Source organism: Poeciliopsis prolifica, unplaced genomic scaffold (assembly GCF_027474105.1).
Source record: "Poeciliopsis prolifica strain line A6 unplaced genomic scaffold, Auburn_PproV2 SCAFFOLD039, whole genome shotgun sequence".
NCBI classification, from domain to species: Eukaryota; Metazoa; Chordata; class Actinopteri; order Cyprinodontiformes; family Poeciliidae; genus Poeciliopsis; species Poeciliopsis prolifica.
The window spans coordinates 4003218-4017990 of NW_026562414.1; the positions used below are offsets into that span (position 1 = coordinate 4003218).

The 14773-nt window shown below is 36.0% G+C and overlaps 1 protein-coding gene across 1 annotated transcript in view; it reads left to right on the forward strand.

The window, feature by feature from the left end:
• map3k5 (mitogen-activated protein kinase kinase kinase 5) overlaps window positions 1-14773 on the forward strand; it is a 58555-nt gene that overhangs the window by 32952 nt on the left and 10830 nt on the right. The window contains exons 12-19 of the mRNA XM_055054291.1: window positions 322-374; window positions 2223-2318; window positions 5344-5425; window positions 6571-6704; window positions 8964-9091; window positions 9218-9354; window positions 10203-10308; window positions 12964-13121. Of these exons, the coding sequence (XP_054910266.1) occupies window positions 322-374; window positions 2223-2318; window positions 5344-5425; window positions 6571-6704; window positions 8964-9091; window positions 9218-9354; window positions 10203-10308; window positions 12964-13121 (894 nt within the window). The remainder of the gene's footprint in view (window positions 1-321; window positions 375-2222; window positions 2319-5343; window positions 5426-6570; window positions 6705-8963; window positions 9092-9217; window positions 9355-10202; window positions 10309-12963; window positions 13122-14773) is intronic.

The following is a 14773-nucleotide window of genomic DNA, read 5'->3' on the forward strand; positions in this document are numbered from 1 at the left end:
TAGGCAGGCTAAAGAGCAGCAAGTATGTTGACAACATAAAGATCTAATCAACATAAACAAAATGAAATAGTTGTCATATGATGTCATTAATAAAATGCATTTAACTCCCAATTTAAAAAGTCCAAGTGGACAAAATTACTTCAAGATAATAATGTTCCTGAAGCTTGAGCATTCTCAATTTGAGTTTTATTACTTTTAAATCGTCCCCTCGGACTAATATTCCTGTAATGATTCAATTTGCCACCAGCAGGAAAAACATTCATGTACCACTGCAGCAAAACAGTAATTATACTATTTTGATTTATTATTATTTTCCCACAGAACAAGGGGATACATGAGTGGAACTTCGTTGCCACGTCTGTTCGAGGCGTCAGGTAAATGTTTGCTGCCATAATTTGACGTTTTTGTTTTGGAATCAGTCGTGTCAGACCAAGGCTGTGTCACCTTGGCACGATTTTGTTATGCTGCGCAGTCTTTTCAAAACGGATCAAAGGCTCTACAGTGCATTCTTAACAGAGACGTCAGCATGACGCCTTGTGTCTGAGTGTCAAAGTGAATCAGAATGTATAAGATTCAATACAAGATGATTAATTTTAGCATAATGCTAACTGGACTAAATCTGGGATTTCATAGTTGGTTCTGTAGGATTCTCTAAAACCAGAGGAGGCTTAATTATAGTTAGAAATATATTTCTACTATTGAATATATTGAATTTTTCATCAAAGTGATCACATTTTGATTTCATTTGAGTAGGGCTGCAATTAAAAAATTTTTTATTGATTATTCTGACGATTAATCAATCAGCCAGACAAAAAATTGGCATATTCTGCTGTTTTTTCATTTAATATCTTAAGCTTTTTCATACAATAACATAAACACATCAGAAGAGACAAATGAGCAAATATTCACATTTCTTTGTTGCCTCAAAAGAATCTAAATGTTATTTTTTTTATTCTTTCTTGAATGTGTTCTCCAAATAACAATCAATTGATTACTACTTAGTTGAATTTATTTGTGTAATCAATTAATCACAATTAATCTGATTAATTGTTTCAGCCCTGCATTTGAGCATAAATTGCATGCAACAGCATGCAGAAACTGAATGAAAAATTGTCAGTTTTTGAACATTCACATCAAAAAATAGCCCCAATTCCTAGATATTTCAATATTTAAGTTTGGAAATTCTCCCAGCAAATGAAGAACTGAAGTGATTTCACAAAGATGCCACAAACGCCAAAAGAGGAGAAAGGGACAAGTGGAAAATCCACTAAATCTGATGCTTGACATTCTTTTCTGCCGCATGTCATATTCTTCTAAATTTAGTTATGGATGAGAAGAACGGCATGCTCTGAATTATTGACAGTATTTACATTATGAAACCTGGATGGGGTTTGCCTATCAATCTGGTCTCTCTTGGGAGTCTCTGGTCTCTCAGCTCTACAGGGACGCTCTTGTCCCAAAATGCTGAGCAGCTTCTGCAGAAAAGGAAGCTAGTTTTCTGCTTTTTGTGGAGATTTTCAGTGCATATTTTGGTTCCCAGGATTTGTTTCTGTTCAAACTTCTAAATTTCTTTAAACTGAAATCTACGAGCATTGATTGTAATGTTTTACTATATGCATAAATCCTCTGTTAACAAATACGAGGCGGCTCTAGATATTTGATGCATGAACTCTTGAAAACCTCCAGCCTGCATGTTTTCATGAAAACGTCTGCAGACTCCATCAGAGTCTCCGATCTGGCTTACAGTGTTTTTATAATGGCTTGCTTTGCACCTACTTTTCCGCGGCCCTCAAAGGAGTTCAGTGTCAGATCGCAGAGAAGTGGAGGGCCGTCCTCGCATGTTGCTAGGGAACGACTCCTTCTCCATGCCCACTCTGCCTGCAGACAGCAGCAGGACACAAACATGGCTCTGCAGGCTACAATACAACCACACATGCACACACTGGCTCAGCATATCCGGCCTTGGCACGCTTGGAAACGGACAAGCAATCATCTCCCGGGATGAAACTTTGAGCTGATTTGGAGTATTTGTGCAAAACCCAGCAGTATCCTGCAGCACATGTCAGAGCGGTGCTTGGATTCATTTAATTTAACAGATGTGCACATTTTGAATCCTGATATTTAATATCCAAGAGTGCCAACTTGCTAGTCTTCATTTGATATGAGTCATATCTCTGTGCATGTGGTTAGGTTTCATCTAACTCTGGTTTGTTCCTCCTCAGCATCTCCAAGTTTGATGAACGCAGTGCCTTTCTCTACGTCCTGCATAATGCAGAGGACTTCCAGATCTATTTCTGCACAGAGATGCACTGTAAAAGGTTGGTCTGCCTCTTCGGCTTCTCCGCTGCGTCAGACAGGCTTGCAGTCATTACTTGGCTTAATGCAGCTGCCAGCAAACACAATAATGCTTCACTAAACATGATTACAGTTGCTTGGCAGGGCTGTACTATTAGTTTTGAAGTACAGTACTGTTGTCAGCATTATTAAATGCAGTTCTGTATATTAAAAGAGCTTTGTAAGATTTTTTTTTTTTTTTTTGCAGGATTATTAAACACTCAACCTGCAAAAGACAGAATCCAAAGCTTGGACTTTGTGACAAAAACTAATATGAAAATAGTGAAGTTTATATTTAAAAAATTAACTTCTTCAATTTGTGTGTTTTTGTATTTAGACTAAGACTTTATTTATGTGAAACAAAATTATACATATAATTTTCTGTATTCCTGAAAAATTATGGATAACTTTTTAAAGTTAGCTAAAAATGTGCCTCAGTACGCGTGAGCGGTTTCTAATTTTGGCAGTAATTCTGTGGCTGAAATACCAAAATTATAGAAACCCATTTAATATGGGATTTAAATTACATATCCTAGTAAAAAATAAGAGATTTTTTTTCACGTTAAAACCAATTTAATCCCGTTCAGATAAAGTGGTTGTCACCCAAAGATGACACATTCTGCCTTGTCAGGATTTAAAAGCAACAATTTTCGCATAATTCAAGTTTTTCATGTTTTCCAGACATGCCTGTAATCTACCTAACTGATATAATTCATCAGCATTTCTGGATAAATATAGCTGCATATCATCAGCATAGCAGTGGAAATTTATCCCATGTTTTCTGGTTATTTCAGGAATTGAAATCATAAATTAAAGAGAATTGGCCAAGTAGAGAACCTTGTGGTACTCCATCAGAAGGTTTATCTTTAATCTGAGAGTGCTGCGAGACAATCAGTGATATGTTTTACACATTCTCCACTCCTGCTTTAACAAATGCTAAAAATTTCTACCTTTTAACCATTTGTGAAATTTCTCTGATCATCATCTGCAGTTTAGACGATAATTCATCTACATCTTTCAGGGTTTTTCACCTTCGTTTTACTCCTGTTAGCTCTGTATCCTGGTGGGAAATATGTCTCTCTCCTATCAACCATCTTCTTTAATTTCCACACCGTCATGTTCCCCGCCAGCTGCTCTTTGAAGCAGTGCGTTCCGACTTGTGACTCTCACATCTGAGGCTTCCTGTGCCATTATCTGGAGTGTGAGAGTAAGTGACTCATGCCTGCTGCTGCTGCTGCTATTATGCTGCTCCTGGTTTCTCTGGAGTGACGGCAAGAAAAGAGAGGTAAAAACAGGGGGAATAAAAGGTAGGAGGAAGCCAACAGCAGCGACGTAGAGCGCTTGTTTTTCTGCGCCTTTACAGCAATGCAGGCATGTGTGCACATAAATATAAGAAAAACCGTGTGCCACCGAACACCTGCTGGCATGCTGTGCATGACAGCATGATGATTCGATGTGTTAACGCGCAGCTTGTGTGCAGTTCAACCGGCAAAGGTCACTGTATGCATGCGGTGGGAAGTGCGCAAATAAACAAGCTGTAACCCCCTCAGGGATACATCAGCAGCAGTATAACACCCCCTAACATTCAACATTTGTGAAATCTGTTCCAGCGTTTGCGGAAGGGCCTTTTTAGAGTATTTAAAATATCACATTGTGTCTTTTTCTACAGACGTTTTGGTGTTTATGTTTTTTCCAGGTGTTTTAAACTAAACCTTATTGGCTGAAAGGTTTCACAACTAACGGTACCCTAACTCTGTGAAACAAATCCCAACAGTTTCTGAAAATGGAGACGTTGCACTCGGGTTATTACGGTAATTTCAGTTGCAGGAAGCATGTTTTACTCCAGTTTAATCTGACGAAACACTTTTTTAATAGACGGTAAATTGTAAATAACTAGATGTTGAAAGTTCCTGTTGTTATGGAGAAATGCACAAAAATATTTACTCACAAGACATTTTAAGAACTTTATACAGTTAGAATAAGCAAAACATATGCAGGTGGAAATTTGAAATCTAGGAATTAAAGGATTATTAATGTGTCTAGTTATGTGCTTAGGTCACATAAAGGATTTTTTTCCCCACTAAGCTGCACACAGTAACTATATTTTTTAAATTGTATTAGTATTTATTGATCCTGTCATTGAACAAACAGTGGATGAAGTATTAAACCTGAGAATAAGGAAAGATTTGGGGAGTTTTGAACATCATTAATTGAAATTTACTATGATAACAATGAATCAAAACTCTTATCATGATAAGAAATTTATCACAATAAATGATAATGAAATGGCAGAAATGGAAACCTTTGTTTTTCTTGATAAAATATAGATTATTGCAACTTCCTGTTGCTGAAGCTGGACAGTATTAAAAATGTTCTATACAACTATCTGATCACTTTTGCTCTATTTTATTAGTTCTTTATAAAACTCTTCTAAATGAAAGACAAACAGCAAAACTCAAGACCTTACTAATTTAATCAGGGCTGTCCAAAGTGAGGCCCAGGGGCCACTTTCGGCCCCTGAATGATTAAAATTTGTCTCACCAGGGCAGGTAGTCGATGCAGATTTCTGATTAAACTATGACCCACAAATTAAAAATGTCAGCTGCAACACAAAGTATTCGTCTTTTAATAACCAGCTTTCTGACACTATTAAAACTTTTGCAAATAAAAAGTGACCTAAATTATGTTTTTGTTGCTGAGAATAGACTAAATCTTTTTCACTTTTATTCAGTCGAGCCCAAAATAAATGAGCGAAGGGCTTGCCGTACATGCAATACGGAAAACATGCAAAATCCTTTTTGATTTTTTGGGGGGGATTTGCAGTGATTTACATGATACATTTCTACAAAAAAAATCTATTTTCTTTGATTAAATTATTTTACGTTCATTTTACGGTTGAGCAGAAAATAATTCTCAAATAGTTTGTGTAAAATTATGAACACTGGCTCAGATCCTTTAAGTTTATCTTAATATTCAGCATTTCTTGACGACTCGACTTGTTTTCGGCAGGTTCTGCGATCTGGTCAACAGTATAACAGAGGAAGCCTTTAAATGCCCTGAAGAAGGAGATTGTGACACTGATGCCTTAGAGGTGAGACGATTACCAATTTTAAAGCTCTTTATAGTCTTTAGATTGTATTTTTTTCTATATTTCATGTCACAGGTTATTTTTATTATATTGTAACAAGTCATTTGCCTTTTCAGTTTTTGTTTTTACTCTCTGTGAATCTCTTTACTGTCACCACAAACCGTTGTACTTTCCGCATCGTTAAGACAGAAGAAATGTGGTAAAATTGTCGTTGTTTTTGCTACATCCTGTTTTGCTTCAAAAGTACTTTTAAAATGTCACAGGAAGTGTGATAGTTTTATTCAAAGCAACGAGAAAGTTTTTGTATTTCCTCACTTTAAACTTAAATAATTTCTCCAGACAGGTTTTTTTCCTTCTTCTTTTTTTCTCAGTAGAGTTTCAGAAATGTTGTAAATGAAATCTCTTCCTTTTATGTGATAAAAACTTAATTGAAGCACATCTGCGAACAGTTAGAAACCTGCTGCGATTAGGCCTGGATTTCTGCTCCTGCTGTTTGTGTTTTAGCACCTGCTGCTAACTTTCACCTGTCTGTGCAGCCGAGGTGACGGGAAAGAAAAGCTCCTGTCTGCAAAAAAATAAAATAAAATAAAATAAATAAAAGGAAACACGCACTGCTCCGCCTGATTCCACTCAGCATGGCACAAGTCACGTTTCTGAGAGGTTTCTCTCCAACATGTATGTTTTGATTCCTGAATAAAAAAACTAATTGATATTCAATAAAAAAACTTTATTTAATGAGCTTCGATATTAAGGTTTAAGTGTTGCTTTAAAAAGTTACTTGGGATTTGTTTCATATATGTCCAAAAAGATTTCATTTTATTTATTTTTTTTACTAATGAATTATTAAAATAAAATGAGTCAACCAAGACAGTATGATCCATTAAATTATTTCTAAGGGTTGTTGCAGTAAACATCTAAGACAGACAGATTTCTCCAAGATGGTCTAAAAACAAACAAAACTGTAATTATATATTTACTGCCTTTTAAAATAATTGTATGAAAAAAGGTCATTTGGGGATATATGTGCCAAAAACGCAGCTATACTGGCCGAATACCAAAAAATTGTACTCAGGTAAGAGTAAAAAACAATTTGGTAAAAAACTGTCAGTTTTAGTCCGCTTGGGTTTTTTTCCTGTGTGGTTCTGCAGTACGACTACGAGTACGACGAACATGGAGAGAGGGTGATCCTGGGAAAAGGCACGTTTGGCGTCGTCTACGCAGGCCGGGACCTCAGCAACCAGGTCCGGATCGCCATCAAGGAGATCCCAGAGAGAGACAGCAGGTCAGAAGGTCACTCGGTGTTTAGAAATCAAGCAAATATCCTCCTGTAAATGGAAAACAACAGTAATTTAGATTTCTATGCATTTAAACCAAATCAAATGCTGCTTACAGCTTTTTAAAGCACTTTTTACTGTATTGGCAGTACAATATAAGAATGTCAACAGCATAAAAATGAAAATTACTGTTATTGTAGATCATAAAAAGAAGGGGACCTCGGATAGAACCTTGTGGAACACCATTTTATACTTGAAGACACTTGTACAAACCACCTGTGCTTCCATTGACCATAAAATTGCACAAATTGGAATTACAAAACAAATATTGCTTAATGGAGGCATTGCCACCTCAAATTTTATTTTTACACTATGATGAGGTGGATTTTCAGCCGAATCGAAATTAGCATATTTCGCAAAACCGCTATGGAAACACTTTATTTTCAGAAAATCGGATGTTTCTACTGCCAGAAACTATGAGGAGGACAACAAGAAGTGGTTGAAGGAGGATGTTTATGAAAGACTCCTCACATTAACAAACTTATTCACATGTGATTTTAATTTTGTTTTATGGAAACACTGCAGAGTTTCCCACAGTGTATCATAAGCCTGGCGGGCCACCAGACTTTCCTTGTGCCCTCACCAGACTTGGCACTGTTTTTTTGTTTTCTCAATTATCGTCTTTTTTTTAAAGACTTTATAACTGGTTTTTAGGTATTAATGTCCCAGTCTTCCAATAATACATAACTATCAAGTGATATTTTCAAATTTTCTGTCAACTTTGGACATTTTTTAACTCAAAAATGTGACAGCCGGCTGGGTGACAGCCGTAGCGCCCTGAGCACCAGGCTTAGCAAGTTTTCTGGGAGAAACCCTGTACTGGAATTGTGAACGTGTGTTTTTTGTTATTAGTGGACAAATTTTCTGCACAGTTGTCCCTCATGGTGCCTCGAATGATTAAGCGACGTAGCTGCAAAGCTTCAGCATGTAAAATATATTTTGCATGCCGTTTTCACTCCATCCAGGCGTCGGATGTTACCAAACACTCAGCTGTAAAAGCTTAATCCCGGTCAGCGTCTCTGTTGAGTGCAGATCACATATCAGCGGTGTCACTTCAGGCTTTCAGCAGCTTGTTTCTGTCTGAGTGAAGAGCTGGGAAAGCAAATTTCCCCACCTCTCCTCTGCCTTTTATTCCCGTCTCTGTCTCCTCGCGGTTCCACCTACTCATCTCCGGCCACAAGACTCGTCTCCCAGACAAGACCATCCCGGTGCCACACTTTGCTCCACTAATCACACCAGAAAGTCAGCAATGTGAATAATTTATAGCAGGACAGGAATCTCTAGGCGGACGGAGGGGCTGATTCATGCTGGGGGCTGAGTGTGAGGAGAAATAGCTGGCAGGCATTTCTTCAACCTACAGGGATCTTTTGTTCTGCTCAGATTTCTGGAGTCGCTTTGCAGCTCAGACTCGGTTTTCTGGGTTTCAGTGTCTGGATCTACCTTTTCTACTCCTGTCACCTGAAAGAAAATGTGCACTGAGAGGACAGAGCTGCAAAATGTACTTCCTATGCAGAACAAAAGGCAACATTATATATCTCACTGAAAGCCAAAATGCCTCAGCTGCAGGGAAAACCAGTTTTTCTCTAAGTGTTCATCTCTCAAAATGTTCTTTTCTATATTATTATTGATGTATAAAAACATATAATGTTATTAATTTAAATGCTTACATTTTTATCTGCATGTTATTTTTAATTTATTTAATTAAACAAAAATTTTGATATTTGTGTTTAATTATATATAAATATAAAAAATTTGTAAATGAGAAACAAACCAAAAATTGAGTTTCATAATTTTGTTTATTACTGACTTGGGAAATTTTTCTTTTATTTGATTTCATTTTTATTATTGTCATTTTCATCCTTAAAATACCAAAATATCCACTTAACCTTATGTTCAGTTCTGTCAGATAATGTAATTTTTAAATATTAAATGATAATTCGATTTTTTTCTCAGTACTTTTCACCAAATACTTTTTTACTTGAGTAATTTCTTGGATGGTTACGTTTTAATTTTACTTGAGTAAAAATATGTAACTATTGCTACTATTATTTAAAAACAATTTTTTGGCTGCTCTACCTACATGTGGAATTATGTCATTTTGTCCTTCCAGTCTTGGAATTTCTCCGTTTTTGTCAATCATGCATTGTCCTTTACTTTGCGAATGTCATGCGCTTTGTGCAAAGGGTTTAATTTTTTAAATAAAACAGGTATTCTCAGCCGCTGCACGAGGAAATTGCTCTGCACAAACACCTGAAGCACAAGAACATCGTGCAGTACCTGGGCTCCATCAGTGAGAACGGCTTCATCAAGATCTTCATGGAGCAGGTGCCTGGAGGTGAGAACAAAACATTCACATTTGTTAGCATTTAGAAACGCGAGCTCTGGATGCTCTGACTGATCGATCCTCTGCTGCTGGTTTTGGGTCAGAGTGAACGTTGATCCTCGTTTTGTTTGTACTCAGGGAGCCTGTCGGCGCTGCTGAGGTCTAAGTGGGGCCCTCTGAAAAACAACGAGCCCACCATCGGTTTTTACACCAGGCAGATCCTGGAGGGGCTCAAATACCTGCACGACAACCTGATAGCTCACAGAGACATTAAGGTGCAACTTCTTGTCTTTTTACTGTCTGGAAAACGAGTCGTTTTCAAATACCACATTCTGTAGGCACTGGGCCGTTGCTTAGTCAGCTGGTTTTATCGCTTGTTGTTGATTTACCATAATAAAACCACGTGCTTTATTCCTGTTGGTGAGCTGCGACTGGAAATCCTTATTTTAAAGTACGTTTAGAATATGTTTAATATAAAACAATTATTTTATTATTGCAAGTTTTGTGGTAAATGAATATTTCAGAAAATATATTTCTTTTTTTTTTTTTTACATATATTTTTAATCACTAAATGTAAATAAATCTTTAATTAAGCAACTTGAGAGAAATTATTTCCAGGAAAATGACTAAAACTCATGAGAAAAATTTACTGTTTTTTTTTTTTTTTCCAACGTCATTTTTCCTCTCGGTATGAAAACACTTGTTCATTTGCAAAGATTTTTACTTCAATTAATCCATGACAAATTGTGTTCATGTGTTTATTCTATATTTCTTTTCTTCTATTTTTCTATTCCTTTTTCTAAAAATAGAAAAAATTCAACTTTAAAACCCAGAAAATGACTGAAATAAATATGTTATATTGCAGTAAATGATTATTTCTAATTCAGTCTTTAATATAAGAACATGTGCTTGCCAAGAAAAAAATACCACTTAGCCACTCTTCAAAATGGGGAAGACAAGAGAACGCAATAAAATATCTGTTTCTTTTAAATTGTTTGTGTTATTAACAAAGGAATATAAAACTAGGAATACTATTTTATTTGTTAGCAATTTGCAAGCATTTATTTTGACTGATATTTCATGTAAATATTATATTCTGGTGTTTTGTTTTGTTTTTTCGCAGGGTGATAATGTCCTCATCAACACCTACAGCGGCGTCCTGAAGATATCAGATTTTGGCACATCTAAAAGATTGGCTGGAATCAACCCCTGCACTGAGACCTTCACAGGTACTGACCCACTTCTTTCTCTCCGTTTTTACAAAACATTTGTAAAAATTTTGGCGTCTCAAGATTCCTGCCAAAACAGAAAAAGCAAAACCAGCCGCTCTGCACTGCAAAAACACAAAATCCTACCAAGTATTTTTGTTTTGTTTCAAGTACAGAATTAATGTAAAAAAAAGACAGGTGAGTACCTAAAAATTGTACTCAAGTAACAATAAAAAGTAGTTATCCAAGAAATTACTCGAGTAAAATTAAAAAAGTATTAGGTAATAAGGTGACTGGAGAAACTGATCAATATATCAATCATTTAAAATTGCAAAATTATGTCATCAGATGGAGAAAAATGTAAAGATAAGTGGACAGTTTGTTTTTTCAGAGACCAAAATGAAAAGATTTAGTGCATATAAATCTTTTCATTTGATTAATACAACAATTAATGTTTTACTCGAGTAATTTTATTATGAAGTAACTACGGAAGAGGATTAATGCCACTGAAAAAAAAAAAGTATTCAGATTTTTTTAAATTATTTTTTTCCTTTCTGTTGGTTAGAATTCTGACTTTAATCTTCTGTGATCAAAAATCTAAATTCTTTCTTGTTTTGTTTTTTCCAGTGGCACTTATATTCTTCCGTAGATAATTCATAATAAAGTTACTGAAATACAAGTAAGAAATACAGCGTAGTAAAAATACGATTTGACGCCATTTTTTCCCCAAAAAAAGTTACTCATGTAAATGTAACTGAGTAAATGTAACTAGTTACTACCCAACTCTGAAAATAAGTCATTTTTAAGCAACATATAGGAGCTTGTGTAAGTCAATAATTCCTTAATAATGATTTAATTAAAGGACTAGTACCACTCTTTCACTTAAAACATGAATGTGAAATAATCTGCCAGTTAAACTAGTACTTTTTTTTAATCAATATTTACTGATTACTGACTTAAAATAGCTCATGTATCTTGCTGAAAATTTTAACTTGAATTATATTTGCACAGAAAGCTAGATCAAAAATACTTGGTGAGATGTCGTGTCCCTTTCTAAAGAGTTACTCCCGGGTTCCTCAGCTGAACTGCCAGCGATGTCCTTAAAAATAGCCGTCTGTTACTATTTGGAGACTCCGGGTTTCAGCCTGTGGTCAGATCAAGCAGGATTGTGTCAACAAAAAAAGCAGCCAAGTGTGGCTCAGTTTGACCTCATGAATTAGGCCATCTGGAGCAGACAGGGACTCACCCTGAAACATGGGACTCTTTTGGGAAACTGGGCTTCTCCTTGATGTAGCAGCCCACGCCTTCTATAAATGCGTCAGCAGCTGTTTTTAGCTGAATGCACAGACTGCTAAATGCAGCAAATAAGCACCTAGCAGGCTATTAATAGAACAAAGGACTCCTTTCAGCTTGGATGAGAAAATCTTTCTTTAGAGTGGGAATTAGACTGTTACTTCACACAAGGCTCTGAATGGACTTTCAGGAACCTTGTCTTCACTTCAGAGCCGAGTTAATTTGTGATTATCTCTAATAGAAGTTATTTTTGGTGTTTACATCAGATCTTTCACACGGTGATGACGTTTCTTTACCTGATGCGCTCTTAGTTTCTCGTTTGTGGCCTTTTGCAGACCAGGAAATAATATTTTGCTTTTAAAAAGTTTTCATATCCCTTAAACTTTTTCACTTTGCATAAACAAACCTCAGTGACTGCAACTAACAGTCATTTTAGCAATCGATTAATCGGTTATTCTGGCGATTAATCGGATAAGAAATAACACATTCTGCTGATTTTTCATTTAACCATATAAACCTTTTTACATGAAATGTTAGAAATACATTTAAGGACGCAAATAAACAATTCAATTCCTTTTTTAATCAGTGAAGTAAAATGTTATTGCATAGAAAGCAATAACATTGTAGTAAATATCCGTCTGCAACTAAAAAATACTTTCAACATCAACGTATGAAAATCTGTTTCTCATTTATTTGGACGAACCAATTAATAAATGGGTAATAAAAGGTGCTTAATGGGAGACTTTTATTCATTTTTTTATGTTTTATTTTTGTACTAGTAATACTTGTGTATATTTGTTTATGCATTTATTGTCCAAACTTGAAACTAATTATTTATTTGGCTGTTTTGTAAACTTTTAGCTAAATAAAGTTCAACATTTGAAGTTTTGCTTATTGACTGTTAGAAAAAAACTATAAACTTTACACCATGCTCTTATTTTGAAAGGGGTGAAGCCTGCAGTTATGTTTCCTTCCCTTACATTTTCTACCTCCCCTTTTATTTTACCAATAACTTTATTTCAAACCAGAAACATGCAGGAACAAAATGTAATACAGGCAATGGAGAAAAAGATGTAAAACATGTAAATTATGTCGTCGATGTCCATATATTTATTATCGAAGTTGGCACTTTATTGTTAGTTTCTGCTAAATATCATGTTGTTGTGCTTTAGTGGAACTTACGTTTATGTTTAATTCTTTAGGGTTTGTGCGACTAACTTTTTAGTTCACTAGGTGATTTAAACAGTTTTCAATTAATTATTTTTAGGATCATTAAGGTAAAGGGAAGTAAAATACAAATGCATTTTGTAAGCTGCTTATTTATTTAGTCTGTAGAATAAAACGGAGCAAATTTTTATCATCTATGTGTTATTTCTTCTACAGGCACATTGCAGTATATGGCCCCTGAAATTATAGACAAAGGCCCGAGAGGATACGGCAAACCGGCAGACATCTGGTCGTTGGGCTGCACCATCATAGAGATGGCAACTGGAAAACCGCCGTTCTATGAGCTTGGAGAACCACAAGCTGCCATGTTCAAGGTGAGAAACGTTAGCAGCTGAGATGGATTTAGTTATGATAGAACTGGGACCACACTGAAGTACTCTATACAAAGCACATTCATAATATTTTTTACACAAAATCATTCTTAGATAATCAGACTTTAGACTGGTTAGTTCTGCTTCTTTTGAGACTACTTCAGAATGAGCTGTTCTAGGCCTCTGTCACTTTGAATCTAAACAAGCTGCTGCTGGCCACGCCCCCTAACTCAACGTTTACACTCAAAATGGCTGCAGACAGATGCGCAATTATGCAATTATGAAGTGCAGCATTGGCGCCTCCTGCACAATCAAGAAAGCAACAAGTGGGTTTCTGGATGGTAACTCAATAACAAAACACCTGTTTTTTCCAGCAGCCATTGTACGGCACATACAGCAATAAAACCAGCTCAGTGTGAGTTGCTCGTTAATGGCACAGTTCCCATTAAGAGGTTTTTGAAACAGCTCATTTTGCAGACACCCAAAAGCATTAACTTATTTCCACAAAACGACTGGTTTGGTTTTTTTTCAGTGTTTGAGCTTTTGTAGAAGCAGTTGAGAGCCAAATGTAAGTACAAAAATGTGTGAAACGTAAATTTAGATCCTCCACTAAAAGCAGAAACTCGAAGAAGCAACCTGTCTTTCTCTGGACTTGAACCATGACCTTATATTTGCAGTAGATGCCTCTTTAAGGCCTGCTATGATAAATTGATACAAATGTGGGCCATTTATTAATTATTTTTATAATATCTGTCTGTTTTGTACATTCTGGAAAACTAAAACAATTTCCTGAATTTATTTTTGGTTGTTTTTGAGATATTTGTCTTATTTGCAGACACATAATCATCTTGTAGAACATCAAGTAGTTCACACTACTTGATCCTTATGAAAAGGATTATTCCTCCTTTATTGCCTTTGGCTGACGTTACATGAGCACCTTCTTGTTGTCATCATAATCGCTTTAATGCAGTGGCTCCTGAAACCAGTTTGCCCTGTCTGTCTTGATCTGTAACATAGCTGCACTGGAAGTGAAATACAGGCTCCCAGATTAAAAGCTGCTACTTTAGAAAATCCCACTCAGTTTTACCTGACAAGGTGCAGCATGAACTGACATAAAGCCAGAGGATAATTGTGTGTTTAAATGCAGAAAGGAGTCTATCAATCAAAGAAAAATGTGTTAATCTAAGTGTGAACGTTAAGAAGAAAAGCTAAATCAGATATTCACTTTCATTTTACCAATATGGGAACGTTCAGCCATTCAGAAGGAGAGACACTTTGGTGTTAATGTGTGCATCAAACCCAGAACAAATACAAAAAACCTTGTGAAGATGCTGGTTGGAAAGTGTAACAAATGAAAAGTGAATCAGCCTTTTTGCACTTGCATTGTGTTACCACCTGTGGGCTGCAACACGATCGAGCCCAAATGTTTGTTTGAACACAAGCAGACGTGTGGCCTGCAGGGAGGAACAAGCTGCAGAAACTTTTTTTTTTGTTTGTTTTTTATTCATTCTGTGAGTTTAAATGGCGTATCTGCTGCAGATGGAAAGTCAAAGCTCACCAAAGCAGCGAATTGTTTTTCCTAACCACGTGTATCCCATTAAGGACAATGGAGGAGGCTTGTTGGATGTCTGGGAATCATTATGGTGCTCGTGTAA